The sequence below is a fragment of the Nematolebias whitei genome, chromosome 13 (genome assembly GCF_014905685.2).
Source record: "Nematolebias whitei isolate Nwh7 chromosome 13, NemWhi1, whole genome shotgun sequence".
NCBI classification, from domain to species: domain Eukaryota; kingdom Metazoa; phylum Chordata; class Actinopteri; order Cyprinodontiformes; family Rivulidae; genus Nematolebias; species Nematolebias whitei.
Window position 1 is genome coordinate 40,502,228 of NC_056510.1, and position 18,229 is coordinate 40,520,456.

The following is an 18,229-nucleotide window of genomic DNA, read 5'->3' on the forward strand; positions in this document are numbered from 1 at the left end:
TTAACCTAACCATCTGAATCAACGACGTAACTCTAAACACCTGCAAATGATTCCTGAGGCTTTTAAAAACTCCCAGCCTTGTTCATTACTCAAAACCACAATCATGGGTAAGACTGCCGACCTGACTGCTGTCCAGAAGGCCATCATTGACACCCTCAAGCAAGAGGGTAAGACACAGAAAGAAATTGCCGAATGAATAGGCTGTTCCCAGAGTGCTGTATCAAGGCACCTCAGTGGGAAGTCTGTGGGAAGGGAAAAGTGTGGCAGAAAACGCTGCACAACGAGAAGAGGTGACCGGACCCTGAGGAGGATTGTGGAGAAGGGCCGATTCCAGACCTTGGGGGACCTGCGGAAGCAGTGGACTGAGTCTGGAGTAGAAACATCCAGAGCCACCGTGCACAGGCGTGTGCAGGAAATGGGCTACAGGTGCCGCATTCCCCAGGTCAAGCCACTTTTGAACCAGAAACAGCGGCAGAAGCGCCTGACCTGAGCTACAGAGAAGCAGCACTGGACTGCTGCTCAGTGGTCCAAAGTACTTTTTTCGGATTAAAGCAAATTTTGCATGTCATTCGGAAATCAAGGTGCCAGAGTCTGGAGGAAGACTGGGGAGAAGGAAATGCCGAAGTGTCAGAAGTCCAGTGTGAAGCACCCACAGTCTGTGATGGTCTGGGGTGCCATGTCAGCTGCTGGTGTTGGTCCACTGTGTTTTATCAAGGGCAGGGTCAATGCAGCTAGCTATCAGGAGATTTTGGAGCACTTCATGCTTCCATCTGCTGAAAAGCTTTATGGAGATGAAGATTTATGTGGAAGTTTCTGGAAAGTTCTGAATTACATCAAGTGGATGCTTTATCAAGAAACTATCTGTACAAGCTAAATCTTCTGAAATGTTCTGACCGTCATCCTGATAAAATGTTTGTACATGTAAACCTGACCTGTTTTCATGACCCATTTTGACATAATAAAATACAGACTCACCCAGCAAACGGGAGAGTTCACTCTGACCTAGTCGGTGACTCTCACCTTTGATCAAAGGGGACTGAGCGCTAAAAAAACCACCTCTCTGTTGTGTGAAGTTAATTATCTTTAAAGGTTAAACAGAAAATACCTATTATATCTAAGTTTTAGATACATAAATTTAAGACTTTTTAAGGATGTGCAGACACCCTGAAATACAACACCAAACCCAGGCTCGAATTTTTTTTGTGTGAGGTGAATTAGAAATTAAGACGCATCACTACAGCAAACCTTAGAGACGTTTAGACTTCAGTTTAAACACCCTTCAGTACAGAACCTACCATCTCCCAGAGCCAGCACGGCCTCCTCCGTGCCCAGGTTCCTCAGGGCAAACATGGCACGGTAACGTTCAAACAGTGGCAGACTTTCATCCAGCAGAGCTAAGCGCAGCTCTGGTACAGTCCTCCTTGGGGCTGGAGGGGCCGGGTCTACAGAACAGTAGGGGTTTTTATCCGTCTTGCCATCCTCCAGCTCAGACTTTCCATCGCTCTGTAACCACTCGAGCCGACAAACAGCCAGCTGACATGTCTCTGCAACCTGTGAACAAAAACATGTGACCTCCTCAGACATGAGTTTATTAAGATCCTGTCCAACATGGGGGCTTCAAACCCTAATGTATGGGGCTCATACCTCTATGAAAGGATCATGGCAGTACTCTTTCAGTAGATTCAGAACCACCAAGTCACCAATCGCTCCCAAAGCCTCTCCTATAAACACAGAAAGACAAACAGAGCAGCACAGGTAAAAACTGTCCACCTAAATAAAGATGAATGCAACAACTCTCACAAAACGTTTCAAACAGGATCTAGAAAAGAATGAACTTAGACAGAGCTGTTGCAAAACACAAAGACCTGGAAGAAGATGGAGACAAATCAGGACAGAGATTTTGAAAAGCGTTCCTGAAAAACAATGTTAACAGCATGAGCATGCATCAGGAAATGTTAATGTTGGTTACGTACTGTAACCCCAGATTCTGAGTATAAGCGTAGCCCTTTAAGGCTGTCGCTGATGGTTTATCCCGTTATGCGGAGCATTACACTGAAAAAAATTTAGTCCACGCCCACCTGCTGTGTGGGCCCCAGCCAGTCTGTATAAATTACGTTAAGAGCGGGTAATCGGCTCCCAAATAACTTTTCTTCAGCCATTTAGGAGCCAGTGAGGCCCGACGCTTAAAGGGCTACGCTTATACTCATAGAATCTGGGGTTACAGTACGTAACCAACGTTTTATTTCGTATAAGCTTCGCCCTTTAAGGCTGTCGCTGATGGTTTAAGGGCGAAGCAGATGTGGTCCTCGCCTCACTGGGTCCATTCGAACACCGTATGAAGCAGAAGCTTGCCCAAAAAACGTCTTGTCACTCAGCTCCCCATGTGCGTAATTACGCATTGCGTAATAATGTGTGCCAGGCACAGACGCATGTTGTGTAACTATGCGTTCTGAATGCATGAACGCCCCGGAAAATTCAACAGGGAGGGAAAAATGCTGAAAAGAACCATGAACCAACCGGTTACGGCTGAACAGTATGAACAGATTAATAACAACAGGAGAGCTGATTATTAATCAAATGAACTGATTGGTAACAATAGTCATGAACTGATTAGTGACAATAGAACCAAAATAACAATCACAACTTGTGACTGATAACATCTCACACTGTAATGCATGCAGACAGGTGTGAGTTAAACGGAGTTCCATGAAACAATAATATTCATTCTGTAAAACCCTAAGAACAGAATGTGTCATGGAACGGGCCGTCACATCACGTAGATAAAAGTGAATAAATGAGCAGGGTGTTGACCACGCGGCCGCAGTGCAAATATCCTGCATTGTCATACCATTATGAAAAGCAGTCGAAGACACAACACCCCTGATCGAGTGTGCTCTGAGGTTGACAGGAGGCTCTAAATCTGATGCTCTGTAGGCTTCAGAAAAGGCCTCACACAGCCAGAGTGTGACAGGCGCTGGGTGGATAATGGGCGACCTGCAGGTGCATCTCTATAATGCACAAACAAATGTTGAGTTTGACGCATTGCAGCTGTGCGTGTTATGTAACACGTCAACGCCCGCACCGGACAGAGAAGATGGAAAAAAAAGCTTCTTCTTCCGATTTGTGGGGGGAAGGGGAAACCCCTCCAACGATATCACCCTTGATTTAAAAGAGCTCGTGATGTTTTAGCCATAAAAGCTGGGTTTGGTCTAAAATCAGCTGAGCTGCCGTCAGCCTGAATTCTGAGACATGACGGCGAGACAGAGAAGGCAGATAAATCACTCACTCTCTTAGCGGATGTTAAAGCCAGCAGCAGGGCTGTTTTAAGAGACAAGAATTTAATTGGGACCTGATCCAGAGGCTCAAATTGGGCTTTAATCAGGGCTCGCAGGACCAGCGTTAAAACCCACTGTGGACCAAGTGGGTGAAACAGACCTGTGTCTCTGTACACCTTTTAGAAAACGCTTCATCAGCAGATGATTAAAACCTGTTCTGTCTCCGAACCCTTCGTGGCAGGAAGAGATGGCTGCAGCGTACGTTTTAATCGTGCTGGACGCCAAATTTCTGTCCATCAGCTGCTGCAAAAAGGACAGCATGCCACCTAATGGACATGAGATGACCTCTACACCTTTCTCTGTACACCAGCGCTGAAAAACTGTCCACTTTGATGTGTACAGCGCTGTGGTAGACGCAGCACGTGAATCCTGGATTGTGCGCATTACATCCTGTGGGAGACCCATCCTCTCTAAGCAGATCCGCTCAGCGGCCAGACCCAACAGCAGGCGTTGCAGGACTGGGAATCATGGTGCGTTCACGCGCTCGGGGGCCACCAGGAGAGCTGTCAATCCCTCCTCGTGAACTCGGTTCAGGAACCGTAAAATCAGAGGAGGTGGAGGAAACACGTACAGAAGCGTTTTGGGCCGTGGGCTGTGGGCAAACACATCCACACCCAGCGGTGGTTCGTCTCGCGGGCTCAGAGAAAACCATAGTTGACACTGAGCGTTTTCTCGTGTCGCAATCAGGTCCACAGCTGCTTTGCCAAATTTCTGCCACGTCTGAACCATCAGGTCTGGATGGAGAGTCCAGTCCCCATCACGTGGACCGCCCCTGGACATCACATCTGCCCCTTGTTCAGAACACCGGGTATGTAAACTGCTCTGATGGAGAGCAGATTTTGGTGAGCCCAACACAGTAGCTTTCGCGCAATGTGTAACATCTGGGCTGAACGCACACCCCCTTGCCGGTTTATGAAAGCAGCAGTCACCTTGTTGTCTGTGTGAATCAAAACGTGTTGATTCTGCAGCACAGGAGCAAAGTGTTTAATCACGTTCAGCACCGTGTGACACTCCAAAACATTTATGTTGGCAGATGTGTGATGGGGCCACAGCGCCCCTACTGCTTGAGATAGGCATGTCCCCCCCCCCAGCTTGACAGCGACGTGTCCGTGAAGACTGGCACGTGTGACGTGGGTCTGCTGACGGGGGCTCCCTCCGTCAGAACCAGGGTGTTTCCCCAGTGTTGGTGGTCTGCTCTCACGGAGGGAGGAACAGTGATCATCCGTCTCTTTTGTTTTTCTGGATCCACACGCAGATGCGCAAACCACCTCTGGAGGCGTCTCGTGTAATAAACCCAGTGGGGCAACTGTGTGAGCTGATGACATCATTCCTAACAGCTTCATGATGGAAAACAGCTGTTACCACTCTGCCAGGTCTTACGTGACGGAGCTGGTCTTTTAAAGTGTTGATTCTCGTTTGTGATAAACGAGCCCTCATGGTGGTTGAGTTAGCTCCACTCCCAGATAAACAATTGTCTGGGCCAGGAAAATTGAGCTTTTCTTCCAATTTATGGTGAAGCCCAGATTTAACAGGTGTGATGTCAACACCTGAGCCTGCATCACTACTTCCCGTCTGGAGCATGACAGCAGCAGCAGGTCATCCAGGTAAAACAAAACTCTCATCCCTGCTCTGTGTAACGGATGCAGGGCTGTCTACACAGACTTTGAGAACGTACGAGGCGCGAGAGGATAACCGAACGGCAGCCTGTTGTACTGATACTTCATCCCTTGAAAAGAGAAATGCAGGAATTTTCTGTGTTTTGGGATGATCGGTATGTGAAAATAAGCATCTTTCAGGTCGATGGAAAACAAATCAGTTGTTTCTCTGGATGTTGTCCAACAGCTGTCTGGTTGTCAACATGTGAAACGGTTTGTCCATGATCAACTTGTTGAAAGCTGACAGATCCAAAATCGGTCTCATCCCTCTGGTCCGTTTGGGAACCAGGAAGTAACGTGAGTAAAACCCTGTGTTTTTCTCTCCGTTGGGAACTCTGGAGATTACTTCTTTTATCAGAAGCTCTTGGACTTCTGCATTTAGGGATGAGATTTGGTCTGGTGATGACAGGACCGTCTCTAAAATTCTTCCGAACGGAGGGGGTCGGGTTGCAAATTGCAACGTGTAACCTTTGCATAACACCCTGGCCATCCATCTGTCTGGCGAGCATGTTTTTAGTCACTCCACGTAACGTTCATGGAGTGGACATGCGTTTAAGTGATGCGTCATGTTTTGTATGGATGTCATCCAGTCCACCGCCTCGACCGCCGTCATGTCGCGGGAATGTTTTCCGCGTGACCCAAGGCGAGGCTTCCTCGAAAGGGCTCTGAATGCGCCCGTGCGCTGCGTTCGGACCGCGGACCAACCTTCATGCCTAGGTGGGCCGGTGTGTGCTGAGGCGAAGCGTGGCAGCTGATGACGCCGTGGGGCTGCGCGTTTGACGCCACTGCGGTGAAAACACGTGTCGCTCCTGCCGCGTGCGGTGTCCTGCGCTGGGTTCGCTTTGAGATCTCGCATCTATGCCGCCATGAGCGGGCGAGCGCTGCGAAGCTGTGAGTGCGACTTCATCTACGCCGTGCCGTTTGAGTGAAGACTGCAAGCCCCGCGGGAGCACACGTTTTCTCTGGTGGGACGCGCGCCGCTCTCGCTGGAAGCGAGACTCGTCACTGGGTTCGCTCAGCTGTCTCAAGCTTATGCTGCCGTGAGCGGCCGAGCGCTGAGACACGGTGGATGAAGGCTGCCTGCGCTGCGGCGGCACGCGTTTGCTTCGATGCAGCGTGTGTCGCTCTCACTGAGAGCGAAGGTCCTCTACCGACCCGCGGTCCCACATTTATGCCGATGTGGGCCGGTGAACGCCGGGGAGCTGTGTGTGCACCATCATCAACGCAACGCCGTTTGGTTGAAGGCTGTTTGCGTCGCGTGAGTGCACATTTGACACCGCTTGGGTGAGGATCGAGCAGCTCAGGTTGACAACGAGTTATTTTGCTTACCATTGTGAGGTGTGAGCGTCTCATCATGTCTTGGAGCAATGGTGAGTTTAAAAAGCCCTTATTAAAGACACCGTCTCATTATGTGTGGAGGGTGTGTGCGCAGCCACAGTGAGTCCATCCGAGCTTACAGACTGGCTAGAAACAGACACTTGATCATTGAATGATGTTTTATTCAACATTTGTGTCATATTTACACACACCCTATGCAGACCATCATTCTGAATCTTTTCCCCCATGAGCTCTGGGATTCGTTGGCCCAGGGCGCCGTCTGCTGGGGGTCTCTGGGAAAAACGTTGGACACTCTGTTGCCGGGATGAAGAGGGCCGGACGGGCTGAAGCTCAGCGAGAGGGCCGTGGAACCGTCTTGCCACCGGCTCATTTCATGTGGAGGGTGTGAGAGAGAGCCACTGTCAGATCATCTGAGCTGAAAAACTGGCTAAAAATGGACACTTTCATCATTAAATGATGTTTTACTCCAAACTCGTGTCACCTACACACATTCTCTGCCACAACCGTCAATTGCTCTGCCATTTGTTGTCCTAGAGCGCCATCTGTTGGCGGTCTCAGGGAAACGCTGAAAAACTCTGTCCTCCGGCAGAGATGCGGGCCGGCAGACAGCAAAGAGGCGCACCGGTTGGGGGTGACGTCAGCTGCTCTGCAGACGGAGCGTTGTCTCCTCCCACCTCTGAACATGTACACCAACAGCGTAATGTGTTGTTCGCTGCGGCCGTCTGGAACGCATGCTGGTGAGCTCAGTCAAAGATCGGTGTCACCGTCTGGATTACGCTAACCAGAGGCGCGGGACGCTAGTCCACCTGGACATCTTGCTCCGATGAAGCCTGCGTCAGTCTCGGCTCCAGGGGGCACTGAGGGAAAAACCGCTCGGTGAAAACCCCTCTGCTCTGGTGATGGGCACGGGCTGTGGGAACCGGGCCCCCAATCTACCAGGAAAACCGGCTGTGGCCTCGTCCCGTAGGACGCCCTGTTGGGAAAAACGAGGCCAGATGGGGTCAGGACGGTGAGCCGGAAAAGGAGCCTAGAAAAAGAACCCTCCCGCCGGATCATCTGAACTGGCGGGAAAAGGTGCATGACGTTAAAAAAAAAAAAAGGTCGCTTCATGTCAGCCACTCCTGGGTTACGCGGGCAACCCCAGAGGGTGCCGTCGGCCGGGAGCAGTGTGATCGCCGATGCGAAATGAGGTGGGATGAGGGGAGCATTCGCTCAGCCCCCTTCCACCGACACTACGCTCTCCAGGAGGGAATGAGCCGCGGGGGGCTGCTGATGATGCCACCTGTCCCGGAGGAACCATCCGATTCGCTCCGGGGGTCGGCGATAAGAGGAAAATTACAAGATGGCGTTGTCCAGCGTGTAGCGACCTGTCAATGAGAAAAGCTCCTCGGCGCTTGGCGCTTACCTTGAAACAAGACTGCTCATCAGCTTTTCCTCGGGGAGGAGAGCTCACCGGACGACCGGAGGTCGACGTGACGGGCCAAGCATTCTTAGCAAAGGTTGGTCATCTACACAACTTTCCTTCTTCGTTCTTCTGACAGTGCTATTAGCTCGCTGAAGAAAAATGGGAGCCGATTACACGCTCTTAACGTAATTTATACGGACCGGGTGGGGCCTACACAGCAGGTGGGTGTGGACTAAATTTTTTTCAGTGTAATGCTCCGCATAACGGGATAAACCATCAGCGACAGCCTTAAAGGGCGAAGCTTATACGAAATAGAACTGCAGGTTTTTCAGAGCAGAGCTATTTTCACATGCCATGCGGCACCAGCTGAAACACCGGGACAACAACTATTAGACACTCGAGAAAACATTTTAACCTGCAGTCCACTGAGTTCTGACCAGGGGCAGACTGGGACAATAATCCAGCCTGGGAATTTGATACCATCCCATGCCACCACCACCCAATTAACGCAAACCACCAAGACTGAGTTAAACTGAGCGCATTTTGAACATCATATGTGCACTTGGTTAGCAATATGGTGGCCATTGGTGTCAGAATCATTTGTAATGTGGGGAGACACATTGGTGAGAGGGTCTAGGGGTCCTCTCCCAGAAATTTTTGAATAAAGCAGATGCCATTTCCTGCATTCTGGAGTATTTTAACAGGTTGTTTAACATCTAGTTTTACTTTCTTAAGTAACACTTGATTCAATAATTGCTCGACCTTGGCTGTTTACTATTCACAGGGGACTGAGTGATACTAGCAATAACAGCATTGTAAGAGGGGGACAGTTGAACATGGAGGCCTCCACTCCTGTTTAATGATGGACAATTTCTTTTCACAAAGATGGCCACCTTTACTCCTCTCTCAAACCATCGTTCTTCTCTATTTTTTCCTCCCAGGCTCTCATCAAGGTGGCAGCTTCTGTTTCTCCTCCCCCGTTTTTTTCCTTCTTCCTGCTCTGCTCTCTGTCTGTCTGAAGCGCCTGGGTCTCATCTCCCGAACATAAATTAAGAAGATTATGGCTTTGGTATTGTGGGCATTCAACTTTATTGATAAGATTTTTTCATCAAAACAACAAGGTCCTGGAGAACCGGCGTGTCCAGCTGAGACTCGCTGTGGGGTACGTCATGGATTCATGGGGAGTGTGGCAGATGATGTGTGTATCAGTCCTGTCTCAGGAGGATGTTGAAGATGTTTACATATTTGGAATTATGATAGCAGGGACTCTGCTTTTTGGCATTGGCGGGGCTTTGTTTTATCGACTTTTGAAAAAGACATCGGCAGCAGTTTCGGCCATGGAAAAGCTTCCGAGTCAGTGTGAAGGTCTGGTCCTCGCTGTGGGAACTTTAAATCGTCTGTTTTACGAGCTTAACCGTAAGGTGGAGGCGATTGAGAATCGCAGACCACCTGCGGCTTCTGGGACTCGTCAGCGTGGTGGGTTCGACCTTGAAGGAGACTCATAGCATGGATCAGTGGAATGGAATTCCACAATTAGGCATTTTCGGAACCAGAACGCCCAGATGGACTCAAGGCTGAAGAAAAAAATCTGTTTGCCTGAAGAAAAAACAAAAATGAAGCTTATATGAATCAGACTCCCGATGGCCTCGGAGATGGGCTGACTATCAAATTTCTCCTGGGACATGAGTACCCAAGGACAAAAGCTTCATCTATCGCACCCCCCAGAGAACTTTCTGTGCAAGCTTATCAGAACTGCTGGCTGGAACAACATCTTCAGAAACTGTGGCTGATCTGAAAAAATGCTCATGGGCAAATCTCAACACCTCAATGTCAAATGCAAATGTAATCATGTTTTAATTGTGCTGCTGGTAGAGTTTTTGATGTCTCAAATCGTGTCCTGATAGACCAGATGTGAAAGATCTTTTTTGTAATACCACTATCTACCCTCATGTTTCTACCCCTTTTCCTATCTAAGATTATTATTTGATAAGGATAAAATGGCTGCGCTCTCCTGTAGTTGCAGCTTCGTGCACTCCGCCCATCTTTCGGACGACTGTACGTACATATTCGCGTCGTACCTCTTTGCAATTCCAATAAAGTTTATTCTGATTCTGATCCAGGATGTGAACATCTTCATTCCTGAGCGAGTGACCGCTGGCCTGGAGATGAGTGTAGACCGCCGAGTCCTGGCCTGATGGTGTTACTCTTCTGGCTGGGCCATCCTTTTGGCCAGTGGCAGTTTCGTTTCCTGATGTAAGACTGATCACAGCCCTCCTGACACTGAACAACATACACAACATTACTCTGTTTGTGCCGAGGGACTGGATCTTTGGGATGAACCAGTCTTTGCCGTAATGTATTTTGATGGCTGACTGGAGTCCTGTTTGGGTTTCTTCTTTGCTTTCAGGAAGGCCCAGTTAGGATATCCACATTGCTCTAGAGCCTGTCTTGTGTGTTTCCGCCGCAGGGTAGTTGGACTCTCCCTTAAGAGGTAGGGTGAGAAGTTCGGTTATCCGGGAGAGACACGGGAGTAGAATTGCTGCTTCTCCACATCGAGAGGAGCCAGTTGAGGTGGTTCGGGCATCTGCTAAGGATGCCCCCTGGATGCCTCCCAAGGGAGGTGCTTCGGGCATATTCGACTGGGAGGAGACCCTGGGGAAGACCCAGGACACGCTGGAGAGACTATGTCTCTCCGTTGGCCTGGAAACGCCTTGGAATCCTGCCCGAAGAGCTGGAGGTGGAAAGAGATGTCTGGGCTTCTCTGCTCAAGGTGCTGCCCCCGCGACCCGACTTCAGAACAAGCGGAAGATAATGGATGGATGGATGGATGGCTTCAAGTTTTAATTTGCCAGTAAAGTCTGAGTGAAGACAATGCAATGTATGGCAGGATGATTTGCATTTAAACAGGAATTAAAGTAATTTATTACATCTACTCAAATGTGTGCAATGAAGTAGGTTATGTGTGTGTGTTACTTTTTATTTCTATTTAATTGGTATAAGCAGTGTTTGAATGTGATTTATAAATAAATCTAACACAAAGATGGTAAAGTGAGTGACAACACTGCAATGTATGGCAGGATGATTTGCAATTAAACAGGAATTAAAGTAATTTATTACATCTACTCAAATGTGCGCAATTAAGGACTTTGTGTTTGTGTGTGTGTGTGAGTGTGTGTGTGTGTGTTCAATTGCTCTTTGAGCTACTTATGTCTTAACCCAACACTGTAAGTGAAACAAGGCATTTCTTGAGTTGCTGTAAATTATGCTATAAAACATATAAACTTTCTCATTCCAGAAAACAACAACGGACAGCCTTCATGATGGAAAGACATCATGCACACCACACTGACATGAGGCCTCTGTCGATGGTTGAAGATGAAGGCTTATTACAATGATCCACACTTTTAATCCAGGTTACACTCTTCCTCAAGGACACATTTTACAAAGTAGCCTACATATTGCGCAGGTATAAAGCATACATTTGTATGTATTTTTGTGTACATTAATGTTTTTATTGAAGCTATTTGACTAACTTTTATTTTTTATTATTCAATATTTTACTAACAGAATAGTCAAGTAGCAACCTTTTTTTTTGTGCGATTTGCTTTGTCAGTCCAATTTTAGAATAAAGAGGTGGAAATTAAAACATTTGGGGGGTTTTGCCGATTCATCGATTAATCGAAAAAATAATCGACAGATGAATCCATTATTAAAATAATCGTTAGTTGCAGCCCTAGTCACGTATGACAGCCTAATTAGTATTGACCACAGGAGTGCTTTTTTTTTGGAGAGAAGTAAAGATTTCAGACAATGACGGAAAAGATAGCGTTAGTAACTAGGGATGCACCAATCCACTTTTTTAAACTTCCGATCCGATCCCGATACCCAAGTCTGAATATCGGCCTTTACCGATCCAGTTCAGATATCAACATCATCATTGATTTTATATGAGGCTGTAATAATCTCCTCTCAAGTACAATTTGTACAAATATATGCATGCGTGTCCAAAAAGGCAACTTAAGGTAAGTTTTATTAATTTTGGATAAGTTTTAAAGTTAGAATTAAATTCTAACACAAAACATGTTTCTTTTTATTCCTAGCTTTAAAGTGGATATTAAAGTGATTAATTTTAAGTGATTATTTTTTTTAAATAAGGGGCAGATATAAGAATTTTTTCTTCTTTCTGCACTCTTTTCATTCAATGTTTTCTTTTTCATGATTTTTTTAAATTTTGTTTCTTTTAAACAAATGAATTAAATTAAATAAAATGTTAAATGCCTTCAAACACCTGCTAAGTTCATGGCATAAACCAACAGACGTGTTCCCGTTTTTTGTATTTTTTTCATTTTTTCATTTTTCATTTACCCTTTATTTATACAGGTAGTCTCATTGAGCCACAAGAACTCATTTTCAAGAGAGACCTATTTAGGGAGCAGATGGGGGGTTAAGGGCCTTGCTCATGGTCCCAGAGTGGGGCGAATGAGGGTGGGGGCAAGTGTGGGTGCTTCACCTACCCCACCCACATTTTTGATGTTGTCGGTACCGGGGTGTGAACCGGCAATCTTCCGATCACAGGCCCACCTCTCTAACCTCTGCGCCACCACTCCCCTACTCCCCTATTTTACATCACTTTATAATGTAGCTGTTTTTGTTTTTAATATAATTTTCAAATCATATGTTTTTTTTTTAATTGTTTACTGTTGTACTGATAAATATCTCATGGAGGATAAACTATATCTTGGATGCATGTATCAAGCTGTGAAATCCTTCATTTTCTAGAACTGATAGGGGTTGGTCAAGAATCATGATGAAGTTTAGCAACTTCTCTGTAAACATTTGAGCTCCGTGACTTGAGCGATGTCTTCTTCTTGTTCAATCCGAAGCAAGCAGCCTGATTTGGGGTAGCCGCGCTCAGTCTGTCCCTCCTCGGAGACGGGCAGACTGAGCGGGGCAGATTGGACGCGGCTGGCCGGGGTCGAGTCGCCTCTTTCCGGTGGAGCAAAGACCAGCGCCCCGCTGAAGCCACGGAGCTCGAATGTCCAACGTAAAACTAACTTTACCGCAGTTTAATGTGGTGCTATGGCTCTGCAGACATTGCACGATGCTGTCTTGTTTTGTGGCGTTTCTAGTGTAAAAAACTTACACAAAGCGGACATGTGTAGATGAAAAGTTTGTTAGCTGTTAGCCACAGTGCTGCTAACTCAGTCCTTACGTTGTAGCTGGCTGCAAACTATTAAATGAATTTCCTGAATGTGAGGCGGGTCTTATTACTCTGGATTCATGAGACACGCCACCGTTCAGGAAATCCATTCCGTAGTTTGAAACCAACATGCATCATGGATCGGAAATATCGGCAGGTGGATCGGAAAAATCAGATACGTAAATTATGCTGGTATCGGAGGTCGATACAGATACTGGGTCGGATCGGCCCCATCCCTGTTAGTAACACTGATATAGGGCGGTTGTGGCTGAGTGGTTAGAGCAGTCGTCCTCCAACGCAAGAGTTGGGATTCGAATCCACCAGCAGTCACATGCCAGTGTCCATGGGCAAGACACTGAACCCCTCGTTGCCTCTGATGTGTGTCCCATCAGTGTATGAATGCGATCTAAAGCACTGATTAGTCTCTTTAAAATGATTTGTTCAATTAGCTTTGTAGACATCGAGTAGAGTGCTGTATGAATGGGTAAATGAGGACACAGATTGTAGTGTAAAGCGTTTTGAGTACCTTGAAATAAGCTAGAAAGGCGCTATATACAGTGGGGAGAACAAGTATTTGATAAGACTGTTGATTTTTCAGGTTTTCCCACTTGCAAAGCTTGTAGATGACTGTAATTTTTATCATAGGTACTCTTCAACTGTGAGTGATGGAATCTAAAACAAAAATCCAGAAAAATACAATGTATGATTTTTAGATAATTAATTTCCATTTTATTGTGTGAAATAAGTATTTGATCATCTATCAACCAGTAAGAATTTTGGCTCTCACAGACATGTTAGTTCTTCTTTAAGAAGCCCTCCTGTTCTCCACTCATTACCTGTATTAACTGCACCTGTTTGGACTCGTGACCTGTATAAAAGACACCTGTCCACACACTCAATCAATCAGACTCCAGCATCTCCACAATGCCCAAGACCAGAGAGCTGTGTAAGGACATCAGGGATAAAATTGTAGACCTGCAAAAGGCTGGGATGGCGCAATTATTAGAAAATGGAAGAAATACAAAATAACAGAAAATCTCCCTCGGTCTGGGGCACCATGCAAGATCTCACCTCGTGGAGCATCATTGATCTTGAGGAAGGTGAGGAATGAGCCCAGAACTACACGGCAGGACCTGGTCAATGACCTGAACAGAGCTGGGACCACAGTCTCAAAGAAAACAATCAGTAACACTCTACGCCGTCAAGGATTAAAATCCTGCAGTGCACGCAAGGTGCCCTTCCTCAAGCCAACGCATGTCAAAGCCCGTCTGAAGTTTGCAAATGACCATCTGAATGATCCAGAGGAGGAATGAGAGAAGGTCATGTGGTCTGATGAGACAAAAATAGAACTTTTTGGTTTAAACTCCACTCGTCATGTTTGGAGGAAGAAGAATGATGAGTACAACCCCAAGAACACCATCCCAACCATGAAGCATGGCGGTGGAAACATCATTCTTTGGGGATGCTTTTCTGCAAAGGGGACAGGACGACTGCACCATATTGTGGGAAGGATGGATGGGGCCATGTATCGTGAGATTTTGGCCAACAACCTCCTTCCCTCAGTAAGAGCACTGATGATGGGTCGTGGCTGGGTCTTCCAGCATGATAATGACCCAAAACACACAGCCAGGGCAACTAAAGAGTGGCTCCGTAGGAAACATCTTAAGGTCCTGGAGTGGCCTAGCCAGTCTCCAGACCTGAATCCCATAGAAAATCTTTGGAGGGAGCTTAAAGTACGTGTGGCCCAGCGACAGCCCTGAAACCTGAAGGCTCTGGAGGAGATTTGTATGGAGGAGTGGGCCAAAATCCCTGCTGCAGTGTGTGCAAACCTGGTCAAGAACTACAGGAAACGTCTGATCTCTGTAATTGCAAACAAAGGTTTCTGTACCAAATATTAAGTTTCATTTTTCTGGTGTATCAAATACTTATTTCACACAATAAAATGGAAATTAATTATTTAAAAATCATACATTGTATTTTCTGGATTTTTGTTTTAGATTCCATCACTCACAGTTGAAGAGTACCTATGATAAAAATTACTGTCATCTACAAGCTTTGCAAGTGGGAAAACCTGAAAAATCAACAGTCTATCAAATACTTGTTCTCCCCACTGTAAGCACATTCCATTTACCATATATTTGTCGCTTAGTTTTATTGATCTGGATAAAGTTTTACAAGGCAATCACCTAAGCTAGGTTATTTAAACGTTAGTTTGCTAACTTGAGAGGCACATAGCTAATGACAAGTGGGTTGGAGGATTGTAGATAATTTATTATTGTTGATTTATTTAATACTTTATACCCCTATATGCTTTAAACTCCTCTCCTCCTGACTGTTTGTGCCTATGCGCCAAATGCCAGTTCTGCGTATCCGGCCTTCTTGGCGGGGGTGCTGGAAGGTGCACCAGCTGGGAACTACTTTATTCTGCTAGGTGACTTCAGTGCCCACGTAAATAATGACAGTGTAACTTGGAAGGGTGTGATTGGGAGAAACAACATCTCTGATCTGAACTTGAGCAAAAAAAACCATGGCGTCATCATGCTGGGATCTTCAGCTCTCACAAGAGAGGTTCGCAGCCGAGTGTGAAGTAGTTCGGATGAGAATCAGCATCTCCAAATCTGAGGCCATCGTCCTCAGTCAGAAAAGGGTGGATTGTTCTCGTCAGGTTGAGGATGAGATTTTGCCTCAAGTGGAGGAGTTCAAGTATCTTGGGGTTTTGTTCACAAGTGAGGGAGGAATGGAGCATGAGATCAACAGATGGATTGGTGCAGCTCTACAGTATTGTGGACTCTGTGCCAGTCTGTTGTGGTGAAGAGGGAGCTGAGCTGTAAGGCAAAGCTCTCTGTTTACTGGTCAGTCTACATTCCTACCTTCATCTATGGTCACGAACTCTGGGTAGTGACTGAAAGAATCAGATTGTGGATACAGGCAGTTGAAATGAGTTTCCTCCGCAAGGTAGATGGACTCTCCAGAGAGATAGAGATAGGGTGAGAAGTTCAGTTATTCAGGAGAGACTTGGAGTAGAACCACTGCTCTACCACATCGAAAGGAGCCAGTTGGGGTGGTTTCGGCATCTGGTAAGGATGCTTCGGGCATATCTGACTGGGAGGAGACCCCAGGGAAGACCCAGGACATGCTGGAGAGACTACATCTCTCAGATGTCCTGGGAACTCCTTGGGGTCCTCCCAGAAGAGCTGGAAGAGGTGGCTGTGAAAAAAAAATGTCTGGCCCTCCTTGCTCAAACTGCAGCCCCCGCGACCCGACTTCAGAATAAGCGTAAGTGTAATGGATGGATATATATTTTTACAGATCAGTTAAAATACACTTACCATGAGCAAAATGTGCTACACACAGTATTGCTCCCTGCTTTGTTTGCGCTGAAAGTCAAAGTGAAACTTAAAATGAATGGCAATAACGTAAAAGTATCTTCATGCACCCTCTCCTGGATACATTGTACAGGCAGTTTCACAGTGCTGCTTCACAGCATTTTAGGGGTGAAAATTAGAAGTGCTCAGATTAGAGATGTTTGAGGATTTTTTTTGTCCTTCGGTCTAAAATCTGATAGATCTGAGCAGGAATTTCAGCATATAGAAGACCCACATATGCTGGTTCTGTCCCAAGCCTGCTGCCTCTCAATGTGGACAATGTTCTGGCAGCTGACTGGATTGTTTAATCTAATATTACTATTTTAAAAATCAGGTAAACTTGATTGTTGTAAACTTACTTTAGTCTTGCTGAGCCGAATGGGGGCTGCAGATTGCTCTTACCCCAAAGGGGGCGAAGCATCACTAAGTCTCTGTAACTTGCTAACAGGCTCTGATGGTCTCTGTGAAAAACCACTGGGTCCTTTTGAGAACTAATTCTAGTTGTAGCTCTGGCCTTACCTGCTTCGTGTCTGACCATTGGTTCCTGACTCCTGTCCTTGAGAACATCAATTAAAACAGGAATGGCTCTTCTGTCCTGCATCTGTCCCAGGCAGTAGGCCAACTCGTGCTTCAGTAAAGCAGAGTCATCACTGAAAGCCTTGCTGATCCATTCTACAGCTTCAGCACCTGCAGGAGGAGAAAAGAGTCATGTCAGCCAAAACCAAATCAAGAACTTCAGAACATGGCCAAGATTCACTGAAGCAATCAGCAGAACTGATTAGACTATGGTCCTTACTGTATCTGCAGTGTTTCCGCTACCATTTTCCGAGGGTGCCCCGCCCTGTCAACAAAAGTGAGCGCCCTGCCTACCAACACACACCCCACCCCACAAAAGACAATTTCCGGCAAAGACGTAGCATTTAACTAGCGGCACACAATACAGACACGCAAGCTAAGAAGCTACAGATGTGGATACCGCTTCTCAGTTTATTTATATAGTGCCAAATGACAACAAAGTTGTCTCAGGGCACTTTACAGGAACATTCACATAAAAGCCAATTAGTAAAGTTCTCTATCTAAGGAATCCAGCAGACAAGTTGAATCTTGGCTTCGTTGCAGTCTCCCATCCTGAGCAAGCACAGTGGCAACCGTGGAAAGGAAAAACTCCATTTAAAAGGAAGAAACCTCCAGCAGAACCAGGCTCAGGACAAGCGGCCATCTGCTTTGACCAGCTGGTTTGAGAGGACAGAAAGGAGAGACAAACGAACACAGAATGGTAGGTCCAGATATAGGTCAAGATTTACTTGAAAGACAAAAAAAAAAAAAAAAAAACGTTAAGGATAGAAAAAATAATTACAAATATAAAACAGGTTGAGCAGAGTAAGTAAAGACAGTAGCAGAGTGAAAAGTGTGGTCAGTTTGTCCTCCAGCAGGCTAAGTCTATAGCAACATAACTAAGGGACAGCTCAGGAAACCCAAGCCAACCCTAACTATAGGATTTATCAAAAAGGAAAGTCTTAAGCCTAGTTTTAAAACTGGATAATGTATCAGCCTCACGGACAGAGATTGGAAGTTGGTTCCACAAGAGAGGAGCCTGATAACTGAAAGATCTGCCTCTCATTCTGTTTTTGTAAATTCTAGGAAGCACAAGTAAACCTGCAGCCTGAGAGCAAAGTGCTCGGTTAGGAAAATATGGAACAATAAGATCTGTAATATAAGATGGAGCCAGGTTGTTGAGAGCTTTGTAGGTTAGAAGTAGGATTTTGAATTCTATTCTGCATTTGACAGGGAGCCAATGGAGAGAAACTAAAACTGGAGAGATATGATCTCTCCTACTAACTCCAGTTAAGACTCTGGCAGCAGCATTTTGGATCAACTGAAAACGTTTTAAAGAAGTATTTGGACACCCAGATAATAAACCATTGCAATAG

At 46.2% G+C, this 18,229-nt stretch overlaps 1 protein-coding gene across 1 annotated transcript in view; it reads right to left on the reverse strand.

The window, feature by feature from the left end:
• dohh (deoxyhypusine hydroxylase/monooxygenase) overlaps window positions 1–18,229 on the reverse strand; it is a 71,821-nt gene that overhangs the window by 19,303 nt on the left and 34,289 nt on the right. The window contains exons 3-5 of the mRNA XM_037686633.1: window positions 16,818–16,985; window positions 1,645–1,721; window positions 1,296–1,551 (exon numbers count right to left, since the gene is read on the reverse strand). Of these exons, the coding sequence (XP_037542561.1) occupies window positions 1,296–1,551; window positions 1,645–1,721; window positions 16,818–16,985 (501 nt within the window). The remainder of the gene's footprint in view (window positions 1–1,295; window positions 1,552–1,644; window positions 1,722–16,817; window positions 16,986–18,229) is intronic.